This window comes from Lepidochelys kempii, chromosome 3 (assembly GCF_965140265.1).
Source record: "Lepidochelys kempii isolate rLepKem1 chromosome 3, rLepKem1.hap2, whole genome shotgun sequence".
NCBI classification, from domain to species: Eukaryota; Metazoa; Chordata; order Testudines; family Cheloniidae; genus Lepidochelys; species Lepidochelys kempii.
This window is the reverse complement of record NC_133258.1, coordinates 209989482-210006837: the sequence shown is the minus strand read 5'-3', so window position 1 is coordinate 210006837 and position 17356 is coordinate 209989482. Positions and strand designations below refer to the sequence as shown.

General features: G+C 47.4%; 1 protein-coding gene across 1 annotated transcript; it reads right to left on the bottom strand.

The window, feature by feature from the left end:
- Positions 1 to 461: 461 nt before the first annotated feature.
- EIF4A3 (eukaryotic translation initiation factor 4A3) lies at positions 462 to 16651 on the bottom strand. Its single transcript, XM_073339969.1, has 12 exons — positions 16406 to 16651; positions 15501 to 15573; positions 12317 to 12383; positions 10618 to 10680; positions 9244 to 9376; positions 6493 to 6573; positions 5924 to 6065; positions 4193 to 4331; positions 2428 to 2543; positions 1220 to 1327; positions 1011 to 1138; positions 462 to 707 (listed from the first exon to the last, which is right to left on the bottom strand). The coding sequence occupies exons 1-12, from the start codon at positions 16566 to 16568 to the stop codon at positions 691 to 693; spliced, it is 1230 nt and encodes a 409-aa protein (XP_073196070.1). The 5' UTR covers positions 16569 to 16651; the 3' UTR covers positions 462 to 690.
- Positions 16652 to 17356: the final 705 nt, after the last annotated feature.

Sequence of the window (17356 nt, the reverse complement as noted above, 5' to 3'; positions counted from 1 at the left end):
ACTGCAAGGAAACCTAGTTGTCTAGGTCAAGACATTCCCCTAACACCCTCTGCCCTTCAAAATCTAACTCCCAAGCAGTCATGTTGCTCTTACATTTGCTCCTGTTGAGCACTCCATAGTCTACCACCACTGACATGTCACTTCAGATAACCCTAACCTCACTGAGACAGATGTCCTCACATTGGGTCTGGTACAAAAGTAAACAGCTTGTGCAGTGAGCCACCATGAAGTTATCTTAATAACTAGTACTATTTGCTTTCCAAGAGTGTGGCTTTCTTTCCTTACACAAACCAGCCAGAACTTACAGGAATGTTACAACTGGAACAAACATGACTGGGAGGTTTGCCTATTATGTTGTCAAGGGGCCTCAGTACGTGACAGCTGTTGCCCTTTCATAATGCTGCATCCAGCTGTAACACACCCCTCTTTGGACCCAGTTATCAACTTACAGTGATCAGATGAAGAGTTTATGGTAAAATTTTAATTGAAAATAGTAGTTAGAATGGAAGTGAACACATTATTTACACAAATCCTAATTTGCAGATTACATCAAGAAAAGGGCAATGTTCCTCCAAGGGAACTTCAAAAATTTCACGGTTAAATAAAAATACCACATAAGACTGAGTCCTTGTAAAGTAAGTCTAAAATGGAGCTCTCCCCGTCTACTGGTCTTCAAGGTGTCTTGCTTCTTTAAATAAGATCAGCAACTGAATTAAGAGAGAGAACATAAGTTAAGCATATGCTGAACATGCTACAGATTCCAGCACACAGTAATGCAGCCAATGCACATAACTGCTTCAGCCTCTTCAGTGGAATACAAGCACCTGCCAGTCCACCAGGATTTGAGTTTACAAATGGCCAAAAACTTCAGTACAATAAAATTTAGTATTTTACATTTCCCTGTTTGATTGTTGTAATATTTTACATGGTGATCTACAACTAGGTTAGGAGGCAGCTGCCATTCTGCCCAGCTGAGCTAGGAGTCATATTTGGATGCACCCTACACTCACCGTTCATGGGCATCTCATCAATCTGGGTAGAGTAGTACTGTTCAATATCACGCAGGATACGGATGTCATCATTCTTTACAAAGTTGATGGCAACACCTTTTCGGCCATACCGACCTGATCTACCAATTCTGTTGAAGGAAAGGATCCAGGATTAGTTGACTGGGTAGTCATAGTTCAATCAGACTTAATAAAAGTAGCCGTTCCTGTACCTGTGTATATACAGTTCTCTGTTGTTGGGCAAGTCGTAGTTAATGATCAGGGACACCTGAGGAACGTCCAACCCCCTGGCCCAAACATCTGTAGAAATAAGCACGCGGCTGCCAAGAGAGAAGAGCGGAGTTATTACACTCATATCCCACAGGAAGGGCGTTGTGAAATGAGTTAGGGAGATATTGACAACCCTCTTCCTGCAGTGCACTGACATGCTGAGTGTCACTTAGCAGCTTTAGGAAACTAGTTAATAAGAAAACTGTTTCAAAGAGCTACAGTCAAACTCCAACTTTACGAACATGAATCTTATGACTGACCAGTTATACAAATCATTTTCCTGACAAAATACACATGGCATAACAAATGTGATGTTGATGGATAAGTTGACACCCCTTGACACTAAATGGCTTTGCAGTGCTTCGAAGGACAAAGTGATGCAGTGCACCTGCTGCAACTTCCACACTGGAGCTACTACAATTGAGGTATTCAATTTTGCAAACTCCTCGATCCCCTATTAGTTCATCAAACAGGGGTTCTACTGTAATCAAACTGCTCACGCCAGCCCCTTGATGACAGGACAGCTGGTGAGAAGCTCATTTTGATATTCAGCAGATGGAATGAGTCATTTCATGTTCTGCCACTTCAGCAGGAGGCTCCTTCTTCTAGTTCTTCAACAGGGGGAACCAGCTATGTGCTTCCTCCAGGGAGGACTCAGCAGAATACACAAGAAACTAGAGCTTTTAGGGTCGGGGAAGATGGGGGCTAAAAACCTCCAGTACCAAGTATCACATTCAACAGCAGCTGCCTGGTATGGCACAGTCAGAGGCAACTCCTTCCACATGCTGAGAAATGAAGCTCAATCTCTGCAGCTTTCTCCAGCTCCCACCTACTCTTAATAAATACCATGAGCTCATTCTACTTCTAACATCACAGTTCTCCACCCAGCCTATGCAGAGGTCCCCCACCCTGAGGTGCTATGGAAGAGCAGTCCAGTGATCTCAGTGAGAGTCTCAGAACTTATATTTTTATCTTATAGCTTATTCTAGAATCACCAGAAATGAGGGTGAAAAGGTGAAGGGGGCTTTCAGGGCAGAGATGCAGAAGGACAGATATTGAAGGCATAGTTCAGCCAGTCTTCCATAGGACACTGGGGAATCCTGGTCTCTTGCTGTAACACCATACACAGAAGAGTATTTAAGTCACTTGCCTTGCCCCAGATCTGAACTCCTTCATGATGGATTCCCTCTCCTTCTGTGGCATATCACCATGCATTGAGGACACCGTGAAGTTGGCTTCTCTCATCTTCTCCGTTAGCCAGTCTACCTGCACACACAAACAGGTAGTGAGGGTTAGTTCTGTCCATGTACTATCATGCTCTTTGTTCCTGAAATAAGGGTTTGCTAGCCATGCTTGAAGAAGCACCCTCTTATGGAGCTTTCATGAAAAAGCACAGATGTTAGAGGGAGCTACAAGACATCTCCATGGCTGCTTCTGAAGATTAGACTTTCAGGAGGAAAAAGCAGTCAGCATCCTGCCTGTGGAACATGAAGCATTTCCGTTATTTATGGAGCACGGACCCAATGCAAGGTTCAGTGAATTCGATCCTAGCAACAGTGGATCACTGCATTTGAACTAACACCTGCAAGACTCCTACTAGCTAATAAGTAACAGCCAGGACTAACTCCACATGGGGACAGCTGGATCCCCTTCAATATACTTGCCTGGGCATTAAAACCATCCAGGGAGAGAGACAGCTGATCCAGAAAGAGCAAGCTCCACTATTCCTAAACATCCATGAGTGACAGCTCAAGCTGTCCCTATACATCAGGAGGGGGATCCAAACCTAGCAGTGGGCTTGCCTGTGTGATAGAAAAAGTTGTATTTTTCTCTCCCAACCCCCATGTATGGATTAAGTGAATTTCCTCCCGGGGTTCAGTTTTGTTTTTAATAGTCCCAAGGGGACTATGGATCTCTACTTGCTAGTCAATTTTATTGTTCTAAACAGGCAACTCCACCTCTGATTGCAATTTTCTTAGTGGACAGGATGGCAATATGACAGCACATAACTGGTTAGTGACTAGCTCACTAGAAACCCAGCACCAGGTTAGCATGTCTCAAACAGGCACCCAGTGCCATTTGATTCTAGTTCCATAAGCTTCTAGCTGAACAGTCTCAAATCAGGGCACAAAATCTCTCTTCCAATTGGTTCTACTGCCCATTACATGCTGCCTTTAGTCAATATCAAGTCACGGTTCATGTTGGTTAGTTAAAAGACTGGCTAGGTAGTTCAACAGCAACATGATTTACAATTCCACTGTAACTGGCTGCTGCAGGTAAATTAGTTGACACTTCCCAGGCCAGGTTTGGGTGGGCAGGGAGGACAATGCTCCTCCTCTCTTTTCAGCAGCCTTCACTGCCCAGGGCTCATCCCACCCAACACACCTGAGCCAGGAGGCTTGATCACTGTAACCAAGGGCCAGCAGGCATGACAGAGAGAGTAGATTGTAAGTCCAGAAGAGACCACTGTGATCATCTAGTCTGACCTGCATAGCACAGGCCACAGACCATCCCCACAATTCCTGTTTAGATGTTTTTTAAAAGATTGGCTCTAGTCCAGTCTTGATTTAAAAAATGGTTAGTGGTGGAAAATCCTCCAGACCCCTCAGCAGATTCTCCCTACTTCTACTAGGAACAACCTGGAAAGAAGCTGTTAGAAGAGGGATCCTAACCCGTGAGTGGAATTTTCTTTGGCATATCCACTCAAGGCTTTTGTTATTAAAAGTCAATCGCCAGGAGCAGAAGGCTGCAGTTTAAAGTAAGAGAAACTGCAGAGATTAACAGTTCCCAAGGCTAACAGTTGGCCTCTAGTCTTCAGTCTCACATTATTAGATTCTGATAACTCTGACAGGCCAGGGAACAACACAGCTACCACTAAAGAAGTAAACATGAACACTGATTCGTAGCTGCCATACCTTCCTCTTGGTGTTACAGAAGATGACAGCCTGCGTGATAGTGAGTGTGTCGTACAGATCGCACAGTGTATCAAACTTCCACTCTTCCCTTTCCACGGCCACAAAAAACTGTTTGATTCCTTCCAGAGTTAATTCATCACTGCAGATAGAAACAAGCCATCGTGTCTTTTAATAGACAGACACTTCAGGGCAATCTGTAAGCCAATACATTTCAGCCTGCAACCACGCTGAACAGAGTTCATACTACTGTCACATACACTGTGAACTGCTGATATTTTATTTACACAAGGTCCTACATGCACATGGTGCTTTAAAAAGCAGACAGAGGGAGACCCTGCCTGGAAGTTCCATTAAGGCTCTGACTGCAAGCTGTTCCATGTGAGAGGGCTGTGTGCATGTGCTGAACCCCAGTGAAGGGCTAAATGAGTCTGCATGTGTTGACCAACTTGTGGGATTGGGGCCTAAATCAACAGGAAGCAGTGATGCAGGGGAGGCTAAGGGTCATGCACCCACTTATGTGGAGTGATGCGCACAACCTAAGGGTTATGCGGATTTGGGGAATGGTTCATGTAATGGTTAATGGTTCAGACGTGTTCTCTGGGAAGCGTGCTTTGAGGATGGACGTAAAGGTGACCCGCATGACAAAACTGAGCTTGTGCCCTGCGTGCACTACACACAGAGGACCCAAAAGGTGAGATTTTCAATGCTGCTGCTTTTGACCTTAGGAGTTCTGTCAGAAAGACGGGAAATCTAATGACAGGTTTCAGAGTAGCAGCCATGTTAGTCTGTATTCGTAAAAAGAAAAGGAGGACTTGTGGCACCTCAGAGACTAACACATTTATTTGAGCATAAGCTTTCGTGAGCTACAGCTCACTTCATCGGATGCATCACGAAAGCTAATGCTCAAATAAATGTGTTAGTCTCTAAGGTGCCACAAGTCTTCCTTTTCTTTTTGGAAATCTAATGCGATCATGACATCACAAGAGAGATGGCTAAGCAAGGGGAAGGACCCATTACTTATCCTGCTTAAAACTCTGGTTTTGTTGCCACACATAGAACTCCAATGTATAATGGGAATTTGGGACAAGAGAGATCTGTTTAAGATCCAAACACCCCATCCCCTTTGGTTATGATGTGAAAGCTGAGACATATCAGACCTCACCTCCCCCAAAAGTCTTCCAGCAAAACCCAGGAAGCCCAAATTGAGCTTTCCAGGTATTTCCAAGGTGCAACACTTTTTAGACCTACCTCACACATTATAAGATGTGAGAGGAGGCATCAAAATATCTTCTGGGTCACCTCTATAGGAGGAGCAAGAGGTGGCAGGGCGGAGGTGAAGAAGGGATCTCTAGGAGGGCACTGCATGGGAGAAGGCCATGAAAAAGCAGCAGAAGTGGTCTGGGGAGCAGAGTAGGGAGCTACCAGCCAGGCTGGAGGGAAGCTACAGAGTTCTATGAAGGAGAGATGTTTGCTGCAGAACAAAACTATCCCAAGTTTTAGCACAGAAGGTTTGCAAGCTGCTTGGCAAACAGCACCAAACTAGAAGAAACATCTGAATGGGCTTTGCTCTTTAAACCAAGTTTACAGCCTTAACCAGTCCCTTTCTAGTCCAACAATGAAGGTATCTGAAGCAATCAATCACTTACAGAGGAAGACTAATTCCAGAGACTGACAAGAGCCCAACTTCTGGTGGAACTCGACAGCGGCTTTTCTCGTGGGAGCATCACTCACCGTTTAACCAAGATGCGGATTGGGTCAGTCATGAATTTATTGGTCATCTCCAGGATTTCATGAGGCAAGGTAGCACTGATTAGAACCACCTGAGTAGCTGGGGGCAGGTATCTGTACACATCATAAATCTGTTCTTTAAAACCTGACAAAGCAAACCAAATAGCACAGCAGTGTTAATGTTTGTGTTTTCTGTGAAAACCTTGTTCTTACACTGACTCTGGAATTCAAAATTAAGGTTACACTTAAAGACAAACATTAGAAAGTAGTGAATTCACAGCTAAAGTCACCCAAACAACTTCAACTCTATCTTATCCCCCACGCTGCAAAACCACTGAACCCCACAGAAAATGGAGATTGTTTGAGGCTTTGCTGACTACTAGTTCCAGGGGTGTGCGTTCTTCCTAAGGGATCTCTCGCTGTATCAGATTAGGTGTAGCAAGTACAGCCACAGGGCTACTGAAGTTCTAAGCAGCTACATTACACGCCCTTTGGTAACAGGATTCCCAGTGCTGTGCACACTAGAGCATGAGGTGGAGGAAGGAGAAAGGCGTGCAGAGGGTATTTCTTACCTTTATTGAGCATCTCATCAGCTTCATCCAAAACCAACATTTTGATGGCACGAGTCCTTAAACTTCGACGACGAATCATATCTGCAAGATTCCAGTTCAGTATCATGAAAGTTTCCAGCTACACAGATACTTGCAACACTCCCTGACCGCCACCATCAGACAGTTCTACTGATCTATGCATTCCACTGGGGCAGCGATTCTCTCCATATTATTGCCCCATATTCATGTGGCAACCTAGGAAGGCCAGGGTGCTTGCAGTCCTGACACCACTTTGCAAGCCCCAGAAATCATACACAGTATACTTTAATTTATCCAAATAAAATCTGTGTCCCTCACACTATTTGGATAGTTGGGAGTTCAGATAATCGAAAGGACAGCCTCTCACCCCAACCCTCCCAGGGCTCTCCCTTGCAGAGGAAACAGATGGATAGGGTACAGATTTCACTGTTGTCACTACACATGTGCAGTAACAGCAAAGCAGCAGACTCCCTAGCAGCTGGGCTCCTTCTGTGGTTGCTCAGTTTGGTGTGCGCCCCAGCACTGGATCCTGCATGCTGCCCAAGGAGCAGCATAGAGGCTGTGCCAATGAGGGAGCTGGGCACTTCGGTGCTGCATCTGCCAGGGCCAGAGCTACGGCATTAACCAGGTGAGAAGAGCAACTCTGCAGCAGAGTCACAGAATATCAGGGTTGGAAGGGACCTCAGGAGGTCACCTAGTCCAACCCCCTGCTCAAAGCGGGGCCAATCCCCAATTTTTGCCCCAGATCCCTAAATGGCCCCCTCAAGGATTGAATCACAACCCTGGGTTTAGCAGGCCAATGCTCAAACCACTGAGCTATCCCTCCCCCCCGCCCCAAAAAAAAAACAAAACTGTCACACAGAATGGCCCCCCTCAAGGATTGAACTCATATCCCTGGGTTTAGCAGGCCAATGCTCAACCCACTAAGCTATCCCTCCCTCTCCACTAAGCTGTCCCTCCCTCCCAGAGGTGCAAGATGGTGGCGAGGGGGGAGAAGGTGGGGATGTGCGAATAGGCACTTGGACCTGGGTGGCAGGGGGTTTCACTGGAGGGCTGCATGCCAGCAGGAGGCAGAGTGGCTAACTGGGGGGGTTGTATGCAGGCCGGGGTGTTGGGGACAAGGACGGGATTTGGATAATGTGGAAATCTGGATAATAGGGTTTTGAATAAACAAGAGTATATTGTATTCGGGGTTGGCTCCTCACATGCCAGTTAAGGGACCAAAGACGGGGGGAAAAATTCAGAATTCCAAGCCCCAGGACACAACTTGCTATCTGAGGCAAGGAAGATAGGACAGGTGAGTTGCAGCCATTTGCATAACACCAGTGAGACAGCAGGATACGGGGGGACTTCAGCTGAAAAGAGAGATGTGCATATCCTTTGGAAACTGCTGCACAAGAAACCAATCACACGGATCCAGGTTTCGTTCCTATTTCTGGATGGCTCAGAATAGCCCCTGGTCCCGTGATATGGAAGCCTTTCACTATTACCATGTGGGTCAATCCAGACCAGGAGGGTAGTTACCAACTAATTCCCATTTTGTGGAATATGAAGACTGGCTCCATGTTAAAATCACAGGGTTAGGAGGGACCGCCAGGGTCATCTAGTCTAACCCCCTGCCAAGATGCAGGATTTGTTGTGTCTAAACCATCCAGGACAAATGGCTACCCAGCCTCCTTTTGAAAACCTCCAGGGATGGAGCTTCCACAACCTCCTAGGCAGTCTGTTCCACTGTTCTTACAGTTAGGAAGCGTTTCCTGAGATTTAATCTAAATCTGCAGTGCTTAAGTTTGAACCCACTGCCATTTGTCCTGCCCCCTGTGACAAGAGAGAACAGCTTTTCTTCATTTTTTTTATGGTAGCCTTTCAAGTCTGCTACCATGTCCACCCCTTAATCTCCTCTTTTCCAAACTAAACATATCGATACGTTATAAATACAACCAGAACTGACACTTGTTGCCAGGCTTAGAGAGTCCAAGGACTGAACAGGAGGGCTATTCAGCCCAGGAGATAAGTCAGCACTAAGGTACATTGGCAGGGCAGTGTGAGAAGCCTGTACTGCTGCTGCCCATGCCGTGCCATGCCTGCACTGTTAAAGGAACTGAGTCTCCAATACTGTCATCCAGGCCCCTTTCAGTAGCCGTAAAAATCGAAGTTATTATAGAGAAGCCAGAAAACAACGCTGCATTGGCATGCTGGGCTAGCCAAAAGGGGAGGATTGGTAGCTAGTTTCGAGTGGAAATATATCGCTGAGAACTTTTTACAAACCACAAAAAGGATTCAGACAATTTTTAATCTAGTCAATTAAAAAACAATTGTGTAGCTTCAGCTCCTATCCCTCCCCCGAGCCTCATACCCATTTCTGGGGGTACGCAATAACATTTTCCTCGTAAATTATTCTCTGCCTTGTTGCTGTGCAAATACCACACAAACAGGAAACCGATTATTCAGGGAAGTGAAATTGACTATACATGATAAACTGAAAACAACTACAAAATGATCTCTCTCTCCAATTCTTTCCGCAGGAGTGATCTTAGAAGTTACTATTAATGGTTGGTAAAAGTTAGGGTGTTTAGGTTTACAGTGTCCCTTTAAATGGAGTTTTCATACCACTTACATTCGCAGGAGCAGAACAATCCCTTAAACATGAAGTATACAAAATTTATCCTGAATAATTATGTGTATCTTAGGTATTAAGCCAGATATGGCATAGCTAGCCAGTGACCTCCTTACCGAACACACGGCCTGGTGTGCCAGCAACGACATGTTGTCCGTAATCCAATTTCCGGATATCTTCACCAACATTTGTGCCTCCAATACAGGCATGACACTGTACATTCATGTAGTCACCAAGAGCAAGAAGGCCCTGTGTCACATCAGCATAGAAGAAATATTTAGACAGTTTACAATAGCACCACTTAAACTATTTGCAATGAGATCCCTAGACAGATCCCTCCCTGTTTGCAGCACCCTGCTATTTATATGCAGATCTTTCCACATCACACACCTTTCTGCCCCCTGCTCCAGCCTGTAGTGTTATTCCTGTGCTTTCTCTGTAAAGCAAGAGTGGGAAAGGGAGGACTGCTGTCATGTCTTTAGGCATCTTTGGAGACACAATCCTCTAAGTCATATAAGTGGATCCAGTGAATTCATGGGTTGCTTTCATGGGAAAGGTGGAAAGAAGATGGCCATGTCGGTCTTCCAGTGACACTTTGTATGCAGAAATAGCAGCACAGACACAAACCTCCCGCACTGATAAGGGAGTTTCAGGACCATGGGCAGGAACATAGTATCTCCATGATTAATCTAATTCCCTCAACATTTAAATTAGAGTTGGTAGGTCAAATCACAAGTGTCTGAAAATTTGCAGCTGAATTTAAACAGAGGAATTGCAATCTGTATCAATAAGGCAACACTTTATCTGATTATGGCATTTCTAGCTATGTATGAGTTTCTCAATCACAGGACACACCGTGGGATTTTTTGAAGTTCCAACAAAGAGAAAATGCTATGGTGCCACATTCCAAAAATCCAGGATAAAAAGCTACAGCATCAAGGCAAAGGTTTCAACCCACTCCACTGGACATCTTCTAAACCCGCAATCTCCCACCCAGACTGGACAGAAAAGATGAATAAATTCAGCTTCACAACACCGTCAAGAGATCTGCACACATCACAGCTGTGTTTACAGAAGGATCACTACAATGCCAAAAAGTTAACTGTTGTACCATGTGAGCATGATAAGAAGAGGAACAACCAACACGGTACAGTCAGAGAGTCTAACATTAAGAGCGCCAACAGTACCTCAGCAAGCAACAAAATATGTACTTTTGGGCTAATCAAGAGTTATTCCTATGGAATATCAGTAAACCAGTAGTATTATCAATTTGTTACTATACTTAATACAGTATTAGATACAGTAACAAGTATATGTGCCACCACTTCATTTTCTCTGGAGGAAAATAATCACTGCAAATTGACAAAATTCTAAAAAGTCCCCAACTGTTCTAGTAACACTTGGAACTTACCAACATCTGTAAAACACTGGAAAGAGCTTACAGGCATGAAGAATGTGTTCAAAAGTTTGGCTGCTTCAAATGTTCTTACCTTTTGAATCTGTACTGCCAACTCTCTTGTTGGTGCTAAGATCAATGCCTGGGTTTCACGAACCTGAATGAAACAATAGACAAATTAAACAAGTCCAATATCACCCAAACATAACAGGGGCAGTGGATCCCAAAGGGCTTGGAAATGACAGAAACCAAGAAGGATTCAGCATAGATGCTAGTACAAAATGCGTAAGGGTCAATCAACGCATCTGGGAAGTTGCTCCTGCTCGAACCCACTCACACGAGAATACCTCCCTGCATAAATCACATTCAACAGTATCATCCAGCAGCATGTTTCACTCCACGGGCTTGTTTTTCATTATGCTAGCTACAACCAGACACTCAGTCCTACTTTCTGAAAACTACTAATTATGAATGTTGCTTGCACATGAATATGATGGTGTGCCCTCCCAATACCTGCCCTGAAAGGCAGGCCAGAGGGGCCAATTAATCTATGAGGTTGCAAGCTGGGGGGAATTAAGACAGAAGCCTTAATTAGAAGAAGCTCACTTGTGCAGGAACCAGAAGAGCCTATATAAACCAGAGAGCTGACAGTGGGGGCTGCTGGGAAAGGCTGCAGTCACTCCCTAAGAAGAGGGAGGAGTGTTTGCAATCTGTGGAGATGGGTAATTCACAGCTGCTCCCTGCGGGGAGGGAGTTGGGAGGCTGGCAAACCCAGAGAGGGGAAGCAGCAAGGAACAGCCTTCACTGCTGATGAGAGGGCTGCCCCAGATTCCCCTACCAGCTGCTGAGGAAGTGGCACCAGCTGGCCAGGAAGACTGCCTGAGCCCATTTGTCAAGAGAGACTTTGCTACCCCAGCACGAGGAAACAAAGATAGTGACCTGGCCAAACGGTGAAGTTGCAGAGAGGAGGCTGCGGTTCCTGGGGCAAGAGGACAATGGGAGAGACACCGCTACAGGAGGGCGCAACACCTGGAGGAGGTGCCACCAGCGGTGAGTGGACTTCCCATGAAAGATGGAAACAATTTATCAGATGATTTTCTCAGGTATAATTTTACTAGTCAAAAATCAAAGAGACGAAAATTTAAATCTCTTCCACTGGGAACACTGAAAATTTTAAGTAAACATCCCATAAAATTAAATTTAGCATTTGGAAAATGTGAATTTATTTTAAAGTTACTAGACTGCAGGGAGCTGCGAAAGGAAGAATCAGACTCATAAATGAAGCCAGACTGTAAAGGGACTATTGGTCTCTTTATAATTGCTTGATCGTTTACTTCAGTATTTACAGAATGTAAATGTGAGCATTTGGGGAAGGCGGGGCTGATAATGAAAAATCAGCTTTATTGTGATGAAATTTCAGTATTTTTCCCTTAAAGAACCTCCTTAGGCCACAATTCTCTAAGTCACATGAGTGGATCCAATGAATTCATGGGTTGCTTGCATGGGAAAGGTGGAAAGAAGATGGCCACGTCTGTCTTCCAGTGACGCCTATTAAAATATAGGAATACAGCCAAGTAGACCTCAAGAGTTAAATTTCTGCAGAAGTGGATTTAAGCCAAAATCTGACTAAATTAAATTTGACAAATTCTATTGCCTATGGTTAGAAGATTTCAGTTTAAAGCTTCACTCATCCAGTTGTAATCTTAACAATAAATGCATATAAATTATTAAATCTATTTAAAAAGTTTATTTTAAAATTGTAAAATGTAGTCTATTTAAGTGCTGAAAGTTACCTGAATATCTAAACACTGTAGAACAGAGATGCAAAATGTTGCTGTTTTGCCTGTTCCAGATTGTGACCTGAAAAGATAAAGCATTTAAGAATCTATTTCTGGAGAACACACCCAGCTAATTTTAACATTCCCCAAAACAAAATAGTTAACTTTTCTGCTCATCCTTTAATAGTCAATTTTACAATTAACAATGTTAATTTTTAACAATGTACCTTACAAAATTTTAGCTAACAGTTGTCATTTGCATAATGAAAAAACCTTGTTTGACACTAGTAAATCCCCAGCTCTGGAACCCCCAGTCTCCAAACTAAGAGACTATTCGCCTGTGATGACGACTCGGGAATGATTTTGCTTCTTTGAAAAACAGGTCATAAAGAAGCAGGGAGAGGGGTTGGTAAAGGTGTTTTCTGCTTGTATTTTACCTTAGATCTCTCCAAGAATATCAAGTCTGCTTCTCCGGCTTAGCTAGACGACTTTCCTGAGAGTCTTAGAGTATGTTTACTGGGAGCTCACATCTCAACTGAGCGCATGTCTACATGCGCAGCTGTACTGCTGCAGTGCGTCTGGTGAAGACACTCTACTTCGATCACCTCCACGAACAGCAGAAGCTATGTTGGTGGGAAAAGCTCTCCCTCCGATGTAGCGCTGGGCACACGAATGCTTACGTCGATGTAACAGTTGCTCGGGGGCAGCTTATTCACACCCCTGAGTGACATAAGTTATGCCAACCGACTGTAGAGTAGACATAGCCTAAAGGTGTAGTGCTAGATCTTTATCCAACCCCTGTATTCAAATAGTCACTGAAGTCAAACAGGTGTTAACCCATGACTAAAAATCTCTACACTGCTCCACTTCCACCCTCTACACTTGCAATGTCGCTATTTCCCTAGTTCCAGCTATCCCAGGCACTAGTTTGGGACAACAGAGAAATGTCCCACCACTGGTTAACGGTTCAGGTCCACTGACATTAGCAATGCTAAGAACCTGCCACTGTTTTAACAAGTTGATTCAGCCTGCTCTGAACAGGGTTCTAGGATAGTGTTTAAAAACACTGGCAGCCAATCCCAGGGCTCCCACTGTTGCTTACTCCATGGAAGAACCACTGCAAGCAACAGTGGAAGATTTTCAGATGGTTTCCTAGTGTAGATAGGGCTAAGTCTTTTATGGCAGAAAAAAATCCCAGATTTCTAAATGAAAACAAGCAGCAGCAGATTTTATAAAACCCTTCGACACTCTCCCCTGACAAAGGAGCAAACATCCGGCACAAGCCCAATTCTCTCTCCTTTTGGAATGTCATCTTCAGCCACTAGATAGACATGGCTGACAATAGAGGTCTACCAGAAGGCCCAGCTAGACTGTTACTCAGATACAGATGAACACAACTTGGGAGCTTATCTACAGGAGGTCACACCACACAACACTTGTTATAGAATTGTAGCATGCTTTCTGTAATGGGTGTAGTAAATAGTATAGCCTTTCTACATGAGCTCCCAAGCTGTTGTCAACCCTGCTTAGGGGCTGCTTAGATAGGGTTCTGTCAAAGCTATGGAAGTGACTCACGATTGACAATGAGGGTCAGCCAGAGAGCCTATTACAGGCAAGAACTTGAATCCTGAGATTGACTTTCACGATGCTAGCTCATAACCAATATGGGCTAGCACTGGCATATTAGGTAAAACCAAGGTTTCAGCTACAAAAACATCTCATCAGATTTTAAAACCAGTAAACTTGTTTGAAGTTTTAGGAAAGTTCATCAGTGTAGACAAGTGTACACAATTTCCCATGGTAGACAGGGCTAGATATGTTACTTAGGCCCAATCCTGCAAACTTTTGCATACACATTTAAATGAATACATAAACATTTGCCAGATCTGTGCTTTAATAAGTTCTACATTAGACCACTCAAGTTTCAGCAGTGTGAACAAAAATTTTAAAAATTTTAAATTATTTAAATGATTAAGATTTAAAAAAAAAAACTGTTTAAAATAAAATCTGAACTTAATGTAAAATGTTAAGACCTAAGCTTACTATAATCTTTTAGGTTTCAGAGTAACAGCCGTGTTAGTCTGTATTTGCAAAAAGAAAAGGAGGCCTTGTGGCACCTTAGAGACTAACCAATTTATTTGAGCATAAGCTTTCGTGAGCTTGTATCCAATGAATTGAGCTGTAACCCACGAAAGCTTATGCTCAAATAAATTAGTCTCTAAGGTGCCACAAGGACTCCTTTTCTTTTTATAATCTTTTAAAACATTTAAATAAAAAACTGCTGAATCCAAGAGCCTCTAGCAAAAACTTTGAGTTAAAGACCGCTCTTCTATAAAAAGAGAATCGGGGGAGAGGGAAATTAACATTTGAGGTCAAGCTTTATAAATATGGCACAATACATCATGTACTAAGGGCTTATTTTATTAATAAAAATTGATTTTATATGCTGTTTAAATTCCAGTTACCATCCTAATGCAGCCTGACAAACCATGAGCAAAATGTTAATTATGTAGTAAATAAGCAATAGAGCATTCACCATATTTTACACACTGAAAATGTATAATCCTAAAATATAACTCTATATAAAGACTGCAAAAAAAAAAAAGGTCCAGGTAGTTTAGTGGGCACTCACATTAACATCTGAAAACACGCTGTCTGCAGAAAACCACACAATCACAAATAAGGGCTAGATCCCGAAAATGGATCAGTACAGACACAAGTACACCAGGGCAGATCCATTGGCAGAATCTAACCCTTATTTTCCCCCAACGCTTGTCTTATCAAGAAATGGCAGCAGTCATTGTAGGGACAACAGGTACTCAAGGCGATAGCACGTGCATCTCTTGCACTGCTTTCCTTTTAGCAGAAGGATGATAAAATGAGAAGCAGTGAACTATTACGGGGGGGAGGGGGAACGACATTTCAGCTGCGATCACATCTAGCCCAATGCTGGTTTTGAACTCTGCTTGGGTGCAGCATTTTTTTAAGGTTGTAGGTGGTGAATTTTCTTTCATGCAATCACAGCCAACAAGAAGTTGTTGGTGATAGCTCATTCTTGAAACCTTGACCATTTAAGGTTTGTTTAATACCATTATTTTAAAAAACTCGGAGGCCCTTGGAAAGATGAGCTAAGTCGCTAACCACCTTTTTAAAAGCAAAGCGCCTCCATTCTCCTCCTTCAGCGCGCCATTCCACTTACTGTGCAATCACGTCCCTTCCTTTGATAATCTGTTTGATCGCCCTCTGCTGAATAGCTGACGGTTTCTCAAAGCCTGCAATGGGGTTTGAGAGAGAGGCACCTTACAGCGCTGCCCGCGAGCGGCGAGGGGGCCACGCGCCCGGCGGCTGCTGACGGGAAGGGGCAACGTTCAGCCCAGGGACCCGCCGCGCCGAGCAGACGCGTGCCCGGTGGAAGCGGCTTCACGCCAGCCCGGCGGGCGGCGAGCCGAACCCGCGCGAGGGGGAGCCGGCCCCGGCCGCACCACGCCCGTTGTCACGGAGCCCGGGCCGGCCGGCCAGCGCCGCGCCGCGCCCGCCGGGGGACCGGCCCGGAGAGGCGCCGCCGAGCCGCGGACACGCTCCCGGCGCCCACGCTCGGCCCCACTTTGCGCGACGGCTCCGCGCCCGCCGGGAGCGCGCGGAAGGGCGGGAGCGCGGCCAGCGGCCACGCGCGCGGAGCCCCGGGGACCCCCCCTCCCCCACAGCGGGGACCGGCAAGGGAGAGCCAGGCCCGCGGGGCCCTGGGGGAGCGCCTCGCACGGCCCGGCCCCGGCCCCCCCGGCCCCCCCGGCCCCCCAGGCCCCGGCCCCTCCGGCCCCCCCGGCCCCCCAGGCCCCCCCGGCCCCGGCCCCTCCTGCCCCCCCAGGCCCCGGCCCCCCCGGCCCCCCCGGCCCCCCAGGCCCCGGCCCCCCCGGCCCCTCCGGCCCCCCCGGCCCCGGCCCCTCCGGCCGCCCCGGCACCTCCGGCCCCTCCGGCCGCCCCGGCCCCTCCTGCCCCCCCGGCCGCCCCGGCCCCTCCTGCCCCCCCGGCCCCGGCCCCTCCTGCCCCCCCGGCCCCGGCCCCCCCGGCCCCTCCGGCCCCCCAGGCCCCGGCCCCGGCCCGCACCGTAGGCGTAGATGCCGCGCAGCAGGTCCTCGCGCAGCCCCATGGTGTCGAAGGTGGGGGTCACGTCCACCTCCTCGCTGGTCTCGAACTCCACCTTGGTCATGTCCTCCTCCTTCAGCAGCCGCTTGCGGGCCGAGCCCGCCGCGCCTGCCGCGCCCGACATGGCCGCCCCGGCTCCGCGACTCCGGCCGCGCCGCCACACGATCGCCGCGCGATGCGCCTGCGCCGCGTCAGCTCCGCGCGCCGCCCCACGTGACAGGGGAGCGCGCGCCTGGCTCCGGAACGGGCCCTTCCCCCCGCCAACCTGCGGGGCTAGCTCCTCCCCTCCGGGGCTGCCCTGCCCTGACGCCACGGGCCTGGCTCCTCCCCCCACGTAGAGCTGGCTCCGCCCCCACCCTGCTGCTAAGGGCGCCCCTCCTCTACCCCAGGGGCTGGCTCCGCCCCACCCTGCTGCTAGGGCCGCCCCTCCTCTACCCCAGGGGCTGGCTCCGCCCCCACTCTGCTGCTAGAGCCGCCCCTCCTCTACCCCAGGGGCTGGCTCCGCCCCACCCTGCTGCTAGGGCCGCCCCTCCTCTACCCCAGGGGCTGGCTCCGCCCCCACCCTGCTGCTAGGGCCGCCCCTCCTCTACCCCAGGGGCTGGCTCCGCCCCCACCCTGCTGCTAGGGCCGCCCCTCCTCTACCCCAGGGGCTGGCTCCGCCCTCACCCTGCTGCTAAGGGCCGCCCCTCCTCTACCCCAGGGGCTGGCTCCGCCCCACCCTGCTGCTAGGGCCGCCCCTCCTCTACCCCAGGGGCTGGCTCCGCCCCCACCCTGCTGCTAGGGCCGCCCCTCCTCTACCCCAGGGGCTGGCTCCGCCCCCACCCTGCTGCTAGGGCCGCCCCTCCTCTACCCCAGGGGCTGGCTCCGCCCCCACCCTGCTACTAGGGCCGCCCCTCCTCTACCCCAGGGGGC

Coding starts and splice junctions, on each gene's coding strand:
- EIF4A3 (XM_073339969.1), bottom strand. CDS start 16,568: ATGTCGGGCGCGGCAGGCGCGGCGGGCTCGGCCCGCAAGCGGCTGCTG. Junction 12,384..15,500: donor GGAAGGGACGTGATTGCACA/GTAAGTGGAATG, acceptor TTATCTTTTCAG/GTCACAATCTGGAACAGGCA. Junction 1,328..2,427: donor GAGTTCAGATCTGGGGCAAG/GCAAGTGACTTA, acceptor CTCTCTTGGCAG/CCGCGTGCTTATTTCTACAG.